We start from the raw sequence: 14,596 nt of genomic DNA, 5'->3' as shown, positions 1-14,596 counted from the left end.
CTGAACAAATGCTGTAATCCATAGACGATGACTAATATTCAAGACTTGAAAAAAATGAACATAAGGAAGAAATTTTTAAAATCCAAAAGGAATTCCTATAGTGAAAGGGGAAAAAACAAAAACAAAAACAAACAAATGGATATTTGGAATTAACAGCAGATTAAAGAAAAGATCAATGAACTAGAAGCTATAGCAATAGAAACTGTAGAATACAAGGGTAAATGTTTAAAAGACTTTTAAAGATGGAACCATCCCAGTGACCTATAGGGCAAAATTTTGTGTTCTCACACATTTGTAATTAGGATCAGAGGGCAGGTGGCAAGAAGCAAAAATATTTGAAGACGTTTTTATTTTGATGGAAACTATAATGATGCTCAATCAACTTCAAATTTTGAACAGGATAAGTACAAGAAAGACACACCAAGACATAGTATAATCAAACTCCCAGAAAACAAGGAAAAGAGAAAATCTTGGAAATAGAGAGAAGATAATATTCAGCCAGCCTTCTATATCCCTCTTTATCTTTGGATTCAATCATCATTGAATTGAAAAGATAGAGAAAAAACAAACAACTGTATCTGAACTGAACATACAGACTTCTTGTTAACTTCCCTAAATAAGACAGTATAACAACTACTTAGACAGTACTTACACTGTATTAAGCATTGTAAATGAACTAGAGATGATTGAAAGTATATGAAAGGATGTGTATAGTTTATAATGCAAATATTATATACCACTTTATATAAGGGACTTGAGCACCTGCAGATTGTGGTATTTGTAGGGAATCCTGAAACTAGTCCCCGACAGATACCAAGGGACAACTGGATATACAAAATAACAATAACAGGAATTTCAAGAACTTCTCATGAAAACTATGGTCAGAAGACAATAGAATGGAATTAGCGTTCAAAGAAAAAAATCTAAACTCTATATTGAGCAAAAGTATTCTTCAAAGACGAAAGCAAAATATATTTTAAGACGAAAGCAAAATATATTTTCAGATAAAGGAAAACTGATATAATTTCTTCTGAGCAGTCACCTGAACTACAAACAACATTAAAAGAGTTTCTTCATGTTGAAAAAAAATAATTTGAGACAGAAATCTATGCAAATGAATACAATGCACTGGGAGTGGTAAGCAAGTGGATCAATGTAAATCTTTATATAATTAGAACTTATTTACAACAATATAGAAGAAGAATGTTGATAAAAATAGCAAAATGGAGAGATTACTGTTGCTAATGTTCATGTAAAAGAAGTGGAATAATGTTATTTGAAAGTAGACTCTAAAGTTATGCATTATTAATCACAGGGAAACTAAGAAAAAATACAACAAAGAGTCATAACTAAAATGCCAAAAGAAGAAATAAAATGAATGTTATAAATAACCCAATAGAATGCAGGACAAAAGTAACAACAATGATGGAAAAGAGAAAATACTGGCAAAGCAGTAACAACCATATCAATAAAAATGTTTTTATAAAGAGTAGAAACACATCAATTTGAAGTCTGAAGTGGTCATATTAGACAAAAGTACAAAACCTGACCTCTATAAGAAAACCATTTAAACATTAAAAACATAGACATGCTGAAAATCAAATGATGAAAAAAGGTGTATTTCCCACCCCAATGCTTTGGAGGTCTTTGTCTTGGCTTCACACATTCCTAGACTGGCACAGAAACTCTATTTCCAATCTTTCCAATTGGTCCTGGCCCACTCTCAACAAATGAGGCAGCTGTTCACTTTTAATAATAATATGGAACACCACTCTACCTGTTCAAAGCTCTTTCCAAAACACTACAATTCTCCTTTTAATTATTCTCTTGGCAATGTCTTTACTAAAAATTATATTATTTTTTCAAATATTATAAAATTTAAAACCAATGAAATTACCTGGCGATTCTTCATGTTTTGATTCAGTTTCATGTTCGATGTCAGTTAGTTCCACATTAGCTTGGTAACTGGAAAAAATATTTAATTAACATGTAGTATTACTGTTAACAATATATTTTTCAAACAATCCTGTGTGTGTGTGTGTGTGTGTGTGTGTGTGTATTAATTTCTAAAATTACATATATCTTCTCAAGTACTCTTGTCCTACCAAAAGCTAAAAATTTGGGAGTATAAGGAAAATGTTTTGAAAAATCAAGGATCTTCAAAGCCTAAGACTAACTGTTGCTGCATACATTATCAAAGAAAAAATTGCCATTTTCCTAAATTTATATACAAATACATATAATTTTATACATAATGTGTAATGTGTAAATGGATACATTTATCTCATGACTTGTACATACCTTCTTTACTGAAGATTAGAAATTGACAACAAAGCATAAGAACCAGCAACAAGAGGGTGGGGTAGGGTGGGGGACCAAGGTCAGTATTGACATGCTCATTAGCCATTAATTCTTGAAAGAAAGTTGAATAGGAGCCTCAAACCAAAAACACCCCCAACTCCCTGCCCCTCAAAGGGCCAAGTTGTTTGAACATGTTTTAATTAAATTGAAAGAAAACAGTACTGATATATCCAAACTAAGGAATCAGTTCTACTTTTTTCAATCTTGAGGGTCACGAGCAGACCTGAAAAACCATAAGACTATAGTAATGGTAATAGCAGCAACACCTAATATTGCATACTCAATGCTAAGCAGCATTCTGATCAGAATGTTCCAGAGCAGAAATACTAATAGTCGAGAATACTGTTGAAAAATGAGAAAAAGTTAAGGAATATTGCAAAGTGGCAAAAAAAATTGTGGCCAATAAAACCTATGCGTGCTTAATCTGGGAGAGACAATTGCTTTGGTCCCTGTGTGTTCCTGCATGTATGTTCTTTCTAGGTATGCAAAAATTCACAGCTCTGACCAATTTTTACCAAGCCATCTCAGGGTTGTGTTTGCAAGTAAGCTATCTTGAGGCATTAGGCAACGTTTTTACCCAAAAGCTGGCCTGTTTTCACTTAATATAAAAGCAATAGATTTCTCAAGGTCAGTGTTCCTTTTCTGTAAATGCCACCTACCTACTACATGTGGAGACATGGATCCTTGATCTTACCCCAGCAGTATGGGGTATGGAGAAACAATGCAATATTGCTTCTGTTCTGAGAAATAAGGACTTTTGTTTCTGACACAGGAATCTAGTATTTACTGCCAACATCCAAAGATTGAAAGGCTAACTTGTTAATGTACAAGCAGGGTAAAAGTCTCAGACCCTAGGGCCTGGGGTTATAGCTCAGTGGTAGAGCGCTTGTCTCGCACATGTGAGGCACTGGGTTCCACCCTCAGGACCACATAAAAATAAATAAAGATATTTTGTCCATCTTAAAAAAATCTTAAAGAAAAATTCTCTGACCCCCGAACAGTTCATGCCAGTAAATGTATTGCTTTATCCACTATTTGTAAGAAGTGAATCTTCTTGAGACTAGGCACTCTAATAACCAGAGGACCTTATTTCTTGAAATCCTAAATAAAATCATAATTGGATTTCTATTTATAACAAAAACAATAACATGGTTAACTAACTTGAGGAAATTAAAGACCTCAGGTTTCACAAAGGTCTTAAGAATGGCAATAGTCTACTGTGTTTAGGAAAGGACCAGCTCAGCCAACTAGGGTTTCTAGGATGAATGAGGTTTCCTATTATTGTTATAATAAGAGTCAACTGCCATACAGAGATATAAGACACAGACCAAAACTTTGCTTCCTGGTTGCCTGGTTCTTACTTCCCTTTCTGTTCTTTTCTCCCCTCTGCCCCCTAAATGTATAATGTAACTCAAACTCTTTTAAAATCACCTAATATATTTCCTAGTAAAAAGCGTACTATTATTTTCTATAGTATTTTACATATGAAATTTCAGGTATATGGAGGGAGAGTGGGCTTTTAACAACAAATCAACATATTATGTTCATACACAGAAAAATCTCAACTATAAAAATGATAAAGTTTTTTAAAAAAAAATCAAGATTTATTTTATCTGTTAGTAACTATTTGAGTTCATGCACATATCAATCTTCCAAAAACACAAACATAGTTAATAGTTTATATTATTACTTTACCTATGTAAAGCTTTAAAATGCATGGAATCATTAGAATCCAATTCCTTATTCAATCTTGAATAATCAATGGATGAAGTCAAGCCTTTCTCAAGCCTGGCAAAAAATTGTTCTTTTTCCTCTTGTTCTTCTAATGTGTCCAATCCCAATCCAATAATACTATGATTCAGCTCAGAAACTACTAGTTCTAAATAGAGAGCATAAAAGTATTTTATTAATATAAAAATTTTCACAAAATTAATTTGAATGAAGCATTTACTCACATACATATATACATATATAGTTAGTTTAATGAAAGTTTAAAATTTAATGAATCTTTCACCTACCAAATAAATTAATAATCAAAATCAACATGGAAGGTTTAAGGCTTCTGTAGAGTTGCAATTCTAACATCTGGGAAAATATTAAATCTGTCTATATGCTTCAGTAAAGAAGGATCCAAGATAGTTATGAATTAATTTTTATAAAAATTCTGAATATAAGCATATGAATTAATAACTTATTGACTCATATCCCTCAAATTTCTTACCATTTGTTTCTAAGCTGTCAACACTTAAGATAGAGGTTCCACTGCTCTTCAGAAATTGAATTTTTTCAGCAGATTCCTCTTCTGTTTCTACAACAGGTTGAGAAGTCTTCTTTGTTTTCAAATAGCTTACATTTGTTCCAAGCAGGCCTGGGAATAGAATTGAATGTGGCTGGATATTTATGTTCAGAGAACTGTTTTGATCACCATGCCAACACAATAATACTGTTATATTGTTTTTGTACACAGTTGCTACAAAATGAATCTCCTCTGTTAAATAAAAAACCCACCCTAGAATTTTCAAAAGAAAAGTTATTGCTCTATTTGTCTGGTGTACATTTTACTAAAGAGAAAATTTCGAAAATTGGCATGAGATTTAAAAAATTATTAAAGTACTTGAACTCTCTTAAAATCACCTAAGAGATTTTAAGAGAATTCATGTATAAATTAAATACTTAATACACTATGCCATATCACTTTTCTTCTGCCTTATTCCCTGTTTTCTCTTTACTTAGAAATTTGGTTGCTCGACTCATAACACTCAGAAAAAAGTAGAGAGTGGGAAAGGTAGGTACAAGTAAGGACAATTACAGGGGTTAGACAAAATTCTTCATTAGTGTAAACAGCACTTCAAGAAAAATAAAAGGAAACATTAAAAGATCTTTCAAAGTCATCATTCCTACAATGTTGGAAATAGTGGCTCACTGCAGTAGAGATTCTTATACCAGAATATGTGATATCTGTTATTAGGGGAGAGGAAGCTGTTATCTCTCACAGCTTTTGGAATGTGAATTTGTCTCTAAAGCTAATATATATTAAATATATTAAAAGTGTTTTATGACTGATTAGATATCATATCATATTAAGGAATTTTATTGATATTTGTTAAATTTTATATATATTTTAAAAGTTCTCTAATTTTAGGAGATACTTTACAATATCTGTGGACTGAAGTGATACAGTGCCAGTAATTGTTTGGGGGGAGGGTTGTTATGGTTTAGATGTGGTGTCCCCCAAAGCTCATGTGTGAGACAATGCAGAATTTGGAGGAGAAATAACTGGGTTATAGCTTTAACCTAATCAGTGAATTAATCTCTGATGGGATTAACTGGGTGGTAACTGTAAGCAGGTGGGGTGTGGCTGGTGGAAGTGGTTCACTGGTGATATGGCTATGGGGTAAATATTTTATATCTGGAGAGTGGAGTCTCTCTCTCTCCTTTCTGATCATCATGTGAGCTGCTTCCCTCGAAAATGATATTCTGCCTCACTTGGAGCCCTGAATAATGGAGCCGTCCTTCTATGGACTAAGACCTCTGAAACCATGAGCACTCAAATAAACTTTTCTCCCCTAAAATTGTTCTGGTTAGGTTCTTTAGTCACAGCAGCAAAAAAGCTGACTAAAACAAGGGTATAAAAAGAGAGTAGACACAGATGAAAAATGACTGACCATGAATTAATAATTGTTGCATAAAGGTATGTATATGGGGTATGTTCTACTTATTTCTAAATATGTTTGAAATTTTTTACTTTTAAAAATTGTTCCAAGAATCTTGAAAGTTCCAAGAAAGTAAAATCTATGTTTATATACAAAGGTTTTGAATATTATCTATTTTATTTAGATATTTTGATAAACTATGTGCCTATATGTTCATGTCTGCCATACAATGAAGGTCCTTCTCACCATGAAGGTTAAAGTCTAATAAGGGAAGCAGACAATTGTAACAAATATTCATTAGTTTGGTATGTGCTGCACATTGTTTTAAATGCTGGGGATTTAGCAGGGAAGAGGAAAAAAAAAAGACAAAAATCCCTGCCTTTTTGAAACTTACATTCACATTAATGAAGATAGAAGACAGGCAATAAGAAAATAAATAATTACATTATAATTGAGGAGTTTATTAGAAAATGGAGAGTTAAATGCAGACTAGAATTGAATGTGAACAACTCTAGAATTCTGAAAGAAATCTACAAGATGTTAATGGCAGGGGGAGTCCTATCAAGACTGGAAAATCTAAAGAATATTTCTGCAAGGAAGTAACACTTCTACCAAGATGTGAAGAAGAGGAGATAAGTAGGTGAACTGGAAAAGGAAGACAACTCCATGAAGTGGCAACAACAGGTATAAAGGCTTGACAATGGGAGGAATAGGCCACATTTGAAGATGAAATCAATGAAGTTGGACCAAAGAGTATTAAGTGTTGGAGAAGAAAATAAGCCTAGAGCAATAAGTCAATGGCTGCACCAGAGGTATCTTATTAAATAATATTCTTTTCAAGTACTAACAAGGAAGGAGATTCTAAAAACTAATTCTTTAGCTGGGTGCAGTGGCATACCCCTGTAATCCTAGTGTCTCAGGCGGCTGAGCAAGGAGGAGTACAAGTTCAAGGCCAGCCTCAGCAACTTAGCAAGGTTCTAAGCAACTTATTGAGGCTCTAAGTAGCTTAGTGAGGCCCTGTCTGAAAATACAAAAAAAGGGCTAGAGATGTGGCTCAGTGGCAGATTGCCCCTGGGTTCAATCCCCAGTACCAATATAAATAAATAAATAGATAATTCTTCATATGTGTACTTTAGTGTTGTTGCATGGTTTGGGTATTTATGAAAAAAAATGTACTAAAACTTTTTAAATAAGGTGTTCTCTTAATGTACTATAGTATTAAGAACAAAGAAGTGAATCTACTCTAACATTCATTTATTAAACACACTTATTATTTACTGTTGAAGGCCAGGATATAAGGGAAAAAGAGGTATTTCTGCCTACACAAAGCTCCCAACTGCAGAAGCAGTCCTACAGGTTACAATTAGCAACACCTGTGCAAGTGCTATTATGATATTCTCCCCTCAAAACAAAGGAGAAAATAACTGTCGACAAGGGAGCAAGAAGAGTTACTGAAGGACTGCACAAAGTAGTGATGTCAAGCTTTACTGGGTAAGGAGGACAAGAAACTCCTGAGCCAATCAGAGGTATGGGAGTCAATGGTGTTTTAAGGAGATACAGAATAACTGAGTGTGACTGGGAAATATGAGCTAGAAGAGAGTTTCATTTGGGTTATATATAGCCTCAACTGTCACATTAAGAAATTCAGACTCAATTTTATGGGAGATAATAAAAGTCACAGGTAAATCTCCTAGAGAAGAGAGAGAAATTCTATCAGTTCACAAAATGGTGCTTAATACTTATTCACAAATATCGAAAACATAGATATTTAAATAGAAGCACTCTTGGGCTGGGGATGTGGCTCAAGCGGTAGCGCGCTTGCCTGGTATGCTTGCAGCCCGGGTTCGATCCTCAGCACCACATACAAACAAAGATGTTGTGTCTGCCGAAAACTAAAAAAATAAATATTAAAAAATTCTCACTCTCTCTAAAATAAATAAATAAATAAATAGAAGCACTCTGGGTTCTTTACTGACATGGCATTATCATAAAGTAAGTGTACTATATATAGTGCTATATAGATATACAAATACTGCCAAATTACGGGTAGTATACATATGATACATTAGCACAACAAAACACTCATGAAAATACTTTTGCATTTGTAAAGGCATAAATATGTGCCAGAAATAGTGAGTCCTTTACCATTAAGGTAGTAAATAATTTTTATTTTTACTACTATTTAACAAACTCCGATACCCAAAACTACGGATTTGTTAAAACCTTGCCCATGTGATCACTGTAAGAATATCTTATTAAATCACCTTATATCAATTCACTATTAAATACAATGATATATAACAATATTCATCACCTTGAATAAATGATCTCAATGTAAAATAACCTGATCAAAAACAGATTTTCAATTATATAATAAAATGTGAAAAACCATGAAAATCAATTTAAACCTCTAGAAGTCACACTATTAGTATTATTTTTCTTTTATATTTATAGTGCAGAACAAAATCCAGAATTGAAAGTCTTGACTGACCCCTTGTGGTCAAAATATTCAAAACTAAAAATTAACAATATTTACCACCATCTTCAAACTCATCTTCAGTTATCCACCAAGGCACTATATCTTTCTTCTTCATTTCTTTTTCAGGTTGTCTAGGTGTTTTGCTTGAACTTTCAAAAGAATCATCTGAAAGCTGAATCAGATACAAATTATTAAATTTCAAAATAAGTTGTAAATTAAAGAATATCACATTTATCCTAAATGTTTTAGTTCCACAGTTATCAGATATTATCCTCAACAATAATGTATAAATTCATATCCATAAACAGAGATAGCCAAATAACTTGAAGATCAAGCATATGTCTTTTAACATTGATTTCATATATAGAGTTAAACAAGTAAACTCAGAGAACAACCAAAAAGAAAATGATCAATAAACTTGCTCAGGAAAGGAAAAAAAGAATATAATCCTATCTTCCAAAGATTATCTACAGACTGTGGTGGTTGATTAAAAGTACCTGGGGTCACTCTAAGAACGCAGAATTCAAAATTTCCAATTTCAAAACAAGGAAGAACTGAATTTCAGTCAGTGGAGCAGATGGTGTTGACCAGAGAAATGAGCATTTTGTCACAGTGATTAATAAACTTGGATAAATTTGTATTTATCTTTTCCTTTGTAGAAAATGAGTATTTGGTCCAAATACTACATTCTCAAATCTCCTACTCTAATCCCAATTCCCTCTTCCCTCTTAGCCAGTAAGGTGAACTCTTCACTGAGAGCTTAGTCAAACACCACCTATCTTCCCCTCACCCCACCACTAAACTCCCTTAAGGCACTTCCTCTCTCCGAGGAGGAGACAATACTATCCTCCACCCCCAACAGAACCTCAAAGGAGTCTCTAGGGGTTCTTTTTTCCTTGATTATCCACTTTCACTTTTGTATCTTCACTCCCTCTGCTCTCAACTCTCTCTGCTTACCTCAGATTATAAAATGTGCTCAGCAACACATCTCTAGCACCCTGTGTAACACCTGACACTGCTGTGGAGAAAAAGAATGAATACCCTCTACTTTGGGGGAAAAAAAATGCAACATGACAAGTCCCTTTTACTCTATATACCAAATCTTGAATTGACTGCTCAACTCCTTAAAATCTGGTTTCTATCCAAAAGAGCTTTCCTTTGGGCTCCAAAGGCCTCCTAAATGACACAAAGGACAACTGTCAGTCACCCTTCCTAACTGACCAAAACCTAATTTTAAAAGTTTGTGGAACCATGCCCCTAAAAATAAAGATACATAAATACATTTTTGAAAAGTCTTCTTGAAAAATTTATCAAAATATCAAAAGAATTTTGCATGACTCTTAAAATCATGGTTTTCATTGTAAAAACATGAAACACTGCTTTACCCAAATGTCTGTGGGAAATATGAACCCTTCTAGGTCATGCCCCAAGTGACCCACCACCTCCAACCAAGCCCTACCTGTCTTCAAATCAGAATGGGTTGATTAGGTTACAATTCCCATAATTCAATAATTTTACTTATGAATATTCCTGTAGAAACACAGGAGTTTTGTGGGAGATACCCAATACCAAAACCATAACAATAGTGGTGACCAATTCTTCTTGAAACTTACTTAGGCAGCATCGCTTCCCATCAGGTTACTCTGGAGTTCTGCAGTCACTGACACCCTTCTATATCATAAGGAAATGGGCAAAAGAGCCCAAAGCTATTAAAAGAAGATTCTCTAGGACTATGTTCTTGATCCTGTTTCATTCCCATGTCATAAACTTTTTCTGGGGAAGAAATGCATTACATGTCTGTTCTATGTCAGAACCTAACCTGCCTTTAGATTATCTGACTTAGTTTTTTAAACTATCGTACAGACACTTACTGATGAGAAAACTGAAGCTCAGAGATTAAACAACTTGCCCAAGGTGCTAATGTCAGTAAGTGGTACAAAGACAGAATCAAACTTATTCAGGTCTCTGACTGAAAGCCTGTCTACTTTCCGCTATACTATGTAGTCCTCCCCCTACCCCCACAGGATACTGGTGGCCTTTGAAACTTCCAATATGACAACACACACACACACACACACACACACTTACACCTGCCAAACAAAACTACTTCAATGTCTTATAAAGAGTGTCGATTTTAAACATGTTCCAAAGAAACTCTGTCTTCCTTGATAACAGGTTCGAAGGATAGAAGGGGAAAAAATATTCTTTATCTTATCTGAATTCCTGTTAATGGCATCTCTTTCTACTTAGCCTCTAAACATCACTATACCCTTAAAACATTCCATTTCTCTCTCCTCAAATTTTCTCAAGTTTATTTATCTGTAAGTCAGGAGTAGGCCTGTGGAAAGATCAGAAAAATATGGAGAGAATCCATTATTCTTTCTAATGCATTGTGTCTCACTCTCAAAACCTTTCACACTGCTTTCCAGGTTTGTCATTAAAAACAAACAAAAAGCTGGTCCTCAGATAATTAGTGTTAGCAAGGATATAGAGAAAATGGAACCTCATTAAACTAATACACTGCTAGTGAAAATATAAATAGCACAACCACTCTAGAAAATAGTCGGGCAGTTCCTCCAAGGTTTAACCTTGGAATTACCATATGACACGGCAATTTTATTCCTATGTATATATAAAAGAAATGAAAATATACATCCACACAAAAACTCATATGTGTCTGCTCATAGCAGTATTCATAACTGCCATAAAATGGAAAGACTCCAAGTTTCTATCAAGTGAAAAGGGAATAACCAAGATGTGGTATATTCATCCAAAAGCATACAATTTAGCTATAAAAACAAATGAGGTGCTAAAGCATGCTATAACATGAATATTGAACCATGAAAACTTTATGCTAAGTAAAAGAAGGTAGACCCAAAAGAACACTGCATGTCCATTTCTATGAAATGGCCATAATAGGCAAACCTTTAGGGACAGGAAAAAGATGAGTGGTTGCCTAGGGCTGGGAAAGGAGGGAAGAGGTGTTGGGGGAGACTAAGACCTATGGGTTTCTTTCTGGAGTAATAAAAATGTCCTGAAACTGATTGTGGCAATGGTTACATCACTCTAAAAACACTGAATTATATATTCTGAATGGGTGAATTGTATGGTATGGCATATGAGTTATATCTCAATAAACCTAATTGTAAAAAGCTTGTCAAACCACACTTCTAAAAACAAAGAGATATAAACTATACTTTGAATACCTGTTTGAATAATTTATCAAAATGTCCAAGGAAGTTTGCATAATTTGAATAATTTATCAAAATGTCCAAGGAAGTCTTAAAATCATGGTTTTCATTGAAAAAAAATGAAACACTGATTTACCTAAACCTCTAACATGAGACAAGATCTTTTATAATTTGAGAATGGATGTGAGAGGAAGATAGACAAGGAGAGAAGGAGACAATTTTGGAGTATGTGTTTTGGGGGGTGGTCATAAATGAGGGGCAGAAGAAAAATATTTTCTAAAAGGCCTATATTGCACTGCCATTAATCTTTCAAAATAAAAATACTTTCTATATATTTGATTTTTAAAATGTGCCCATATTCAAATTCAAAAATCAGTTTTTCAAATGGAAAAATGAGACCTGTTCTATGTGTCGATTAAAATTCTGGCAATTGATAGATGCTTTTTAAATTCTTAAAACAATTCTATAAAATAGGCATTGCTATTCCTATGAGATAGATAATGAAACTCAGGTTCTTTCTATTATACAAAATTTCCTTTATAAATGAGAATGCTATATAACATTTTAAAATATGGCTCTCCTAAATGATTTACAAGGACTCTTCATTGATGTACCTACATAGGCTGTGGTGTGACCCTTTATTCATTCAGTAGATATTAATTATCTATTAGGTCTATTATTAAGCATGTATAGCAATGAAATTACAACAATCATGTCTCAGAACAACTATTCTTACAATAGAAAGTAGAAAACATCACAGTGCTGTAAGAAGTATACATAGCATACTAAGAAGTTACTCCAATATTTTTTCATTGGGCTAACAAAAACAAAACAGGAAAAAGCCTGTCTTGAGGTAATGATATTTAAGATCTTTACAAGCCAGGTTGAAAACAAGGAAACAAAACAGTTCGTGGAAGAACAGATAGCACAAGGGGGGGGGGGGCATTGTAGAATAAATAAAGTGGATGAAGGGGAAGAGTGACAAAAAGTGAGCGAGGTAGACATGAACAAAATCATGAAGAGCTTCACAACACCAAAAGGAGTTTAGATTTTATTCTACAAGTGATGACAGGAAGACCAATAGCATTTTAAGAGTCAGATTTATGTAACACTTCATCTGGCTGCAGTGTGGTGAAAGGAATACTGGGAAATTAATCGTGAACAGCTCCAGTAGGCCAGGTGAGATGATGGTATTGAAGGAGCAGGTGGCAGTATTTAAAATGGGAGCCAACTACAGAGATAATGGGTAAACTCTAAAGATGGAGGTGATAGTTTGATTATAAGATGAAAGGGAAAATTAAGGATGCATCTTTGTGGGTTTTTTTTTAAAGTTTTATTAAATGTTATTATTGAATAATTTTGCATTTTTACCTTTCTTGACCTAGTAAAAATAAATATGGGGTTGGGGGTGTGATAGAGTGCTTGCCTAACACCCACGAGGTCCTGTTTAATCCCCAATATTACAAAAAAATATACAAATAAATAACTGTTTTGTTTTTGTTCAGTATGCTGTGCTGGTGATCCAATCCGGGGCCTCATACATGCTAGGCAAGCACTCTGCCACCAAACTACATTCCCAGCCCTGAAAAATGAGTCTCATGAGACAAATTTACCAAACATCTTTTAAAAATATGAACTTACCTCCTTCATAAACTGTTCAAATTCTTCATCCAGCTCTTCTTTGGCATATTGAGCCATAATCAGTAATTTTTGCTTCCCAAAGCAAACACACTATTTACAACACTGGAAACACTAAATGACAAGAGAGAGAAACACCTTTTGAGGAAATCCTTCACATTAGCTTCAACAACCTACCTTCTACTTGAGGTCCAAAATTACATTTTCATCTGTTAAGATCTAATTGTTAAAATATTTCAAAAATATATACATATTTGTGTGTTACTTAACACCTCTCAAACACAAACCAAGCCCTCACATATAATCTTAAATTTTATAACAGAACACCAAAGGGCCACTTTTCTTACAAACCTAACAGTTGTGTAGTCTGATTCAACTGATTTCTGCTACTTTACCAATCAACATCAACAGTTTGGCAAAACAGACTTTTCAGATATGGGAATGTTTCCAGATATAGAGAATTTATTAGGATTTGGAATACTTAAAAATTAATACAGTATACAAATCAGCACGAATCATGTTTCTTTTGAAGCAAAGACGACCACAAAAACGGTGCACTGAACCCCTTAAAAAAGAATGCAGTGATTTGCAACACGGAGTTCTTTTCCCATAAAAATCTCAACTTTGGGGGCTTACTCTGCATACCCCAGTGAGAGTGGGGTAAGTGGTTGGAGGCCCGGACAGTACCTTCCCCAAATACAGAAAAAGACCTCCTCCCTTTAGTAGCATTTCGATCAGTTCAGGGTAGGTGCGGTTCAAGTCTTGGCCCAAGAGCTTGATAAGGGGCTGACCCCACTAAAAGGCCTTCAGCCCCGCGGCGTCCAGGCTCCAGAAAGCGCGGATTCGGTAGTTGGCGGGAAGACAAAGACTTGCTTACAGTGGAGTCAGGGCGGAGAAGGCGGATGACCCGAACCACGAAAGCTCCAAGGACCCAGTCGCAGGCACAGCCCGCACCACCCCGGCGTGGCTGGGGAGCTAGCCCTGTATATATACCTACCTTTGCCTCCGTAACCCGCGCTTCCCCAAAGGCCCGTGCGGGTCGGCAGTTGTCAGGGTAACAGACGTCAGCGGCGGGGTTCCGGAGTCACATGACTAGGGCTGGTCACGTGGCTCGTGGGCCCAGCCGGTCGGCCATTTGTTTCTGAGTGCTTTTGCAAGCAAAGATCGACTGCAGCGGCTCACCTGGCTGCGGTGGCCTGTAGGCGCCGTGGCCGCGGCACCAGCACGCAATCCCAGCTGACTCTGCGCCTAGGAATGGTGCCCGGCGGCGCCCC

The 14,596-nt window shown here is 35.1% G+C and overlaps 1 protein-coding gene across 5 annotated transcripts in view; it reads right to left on the bottom strand.

Moving 5' to 3' along the window:
• Cep162 (centrosomal protein 162) overlaps window positions 1-14,382 on the bottom strand; it is an 89,068-nt gene extending 74,686 nt beyond the window's left edge. For 2 of the 5 annotated variants that reach the window (XM_071613228.1, XM_071613232.1), the window contains exons 1-6: window positions 14,320-14,382; window positions 13,326-13,436; window positions 8,551-8,665; window positions 4,583-4,729; window positions 4,057-4,240; window positions 1,898-1,965 (exon numbers count right to left, since the gene is read on the bottom strand). In XM_071613228.1, the coding sequence (XP_071469329.1) occupies window positions 1,898-1,965; window positions 4,057-4,240; window positions 4,583-4,729; window positions 8,551-8,665; window positions 13,326-13,382 (571 nt within the window). In that variant the 5' untranslated portion in view covers window positions 13,383-13,436; window positions 14,320-14,382. The other 3 variants (XM_071613231.1, XM_071613230.1, XM_071613229.1) reach the window with 3 other exon arrangements.
• Between the last annotated feature and the right edge of the window lie 214 nt (window positions 14,383-14,596).

This window comes from Marmota flaviventris, chromosome 6 (genome assembly GCF_047511675.1).
Source record: "Marmota flaviventris isolate mMarFla1 chromosome 6, mMarFla1.hap1, whole genome shotgun sequence".
In the NCBI taxonomy this organism is placed as follows: Eukaryota; Metazoa; Chordata; class Mammalia; order Rodentia; family Sciuridae; genus Marmota; species Marmota flaviventris.
The sequence above is the reverse complement of the archived record's forward strand: the minus strand, read 5'-3'. Positions and strand labels throughout refer to the sequence as shown.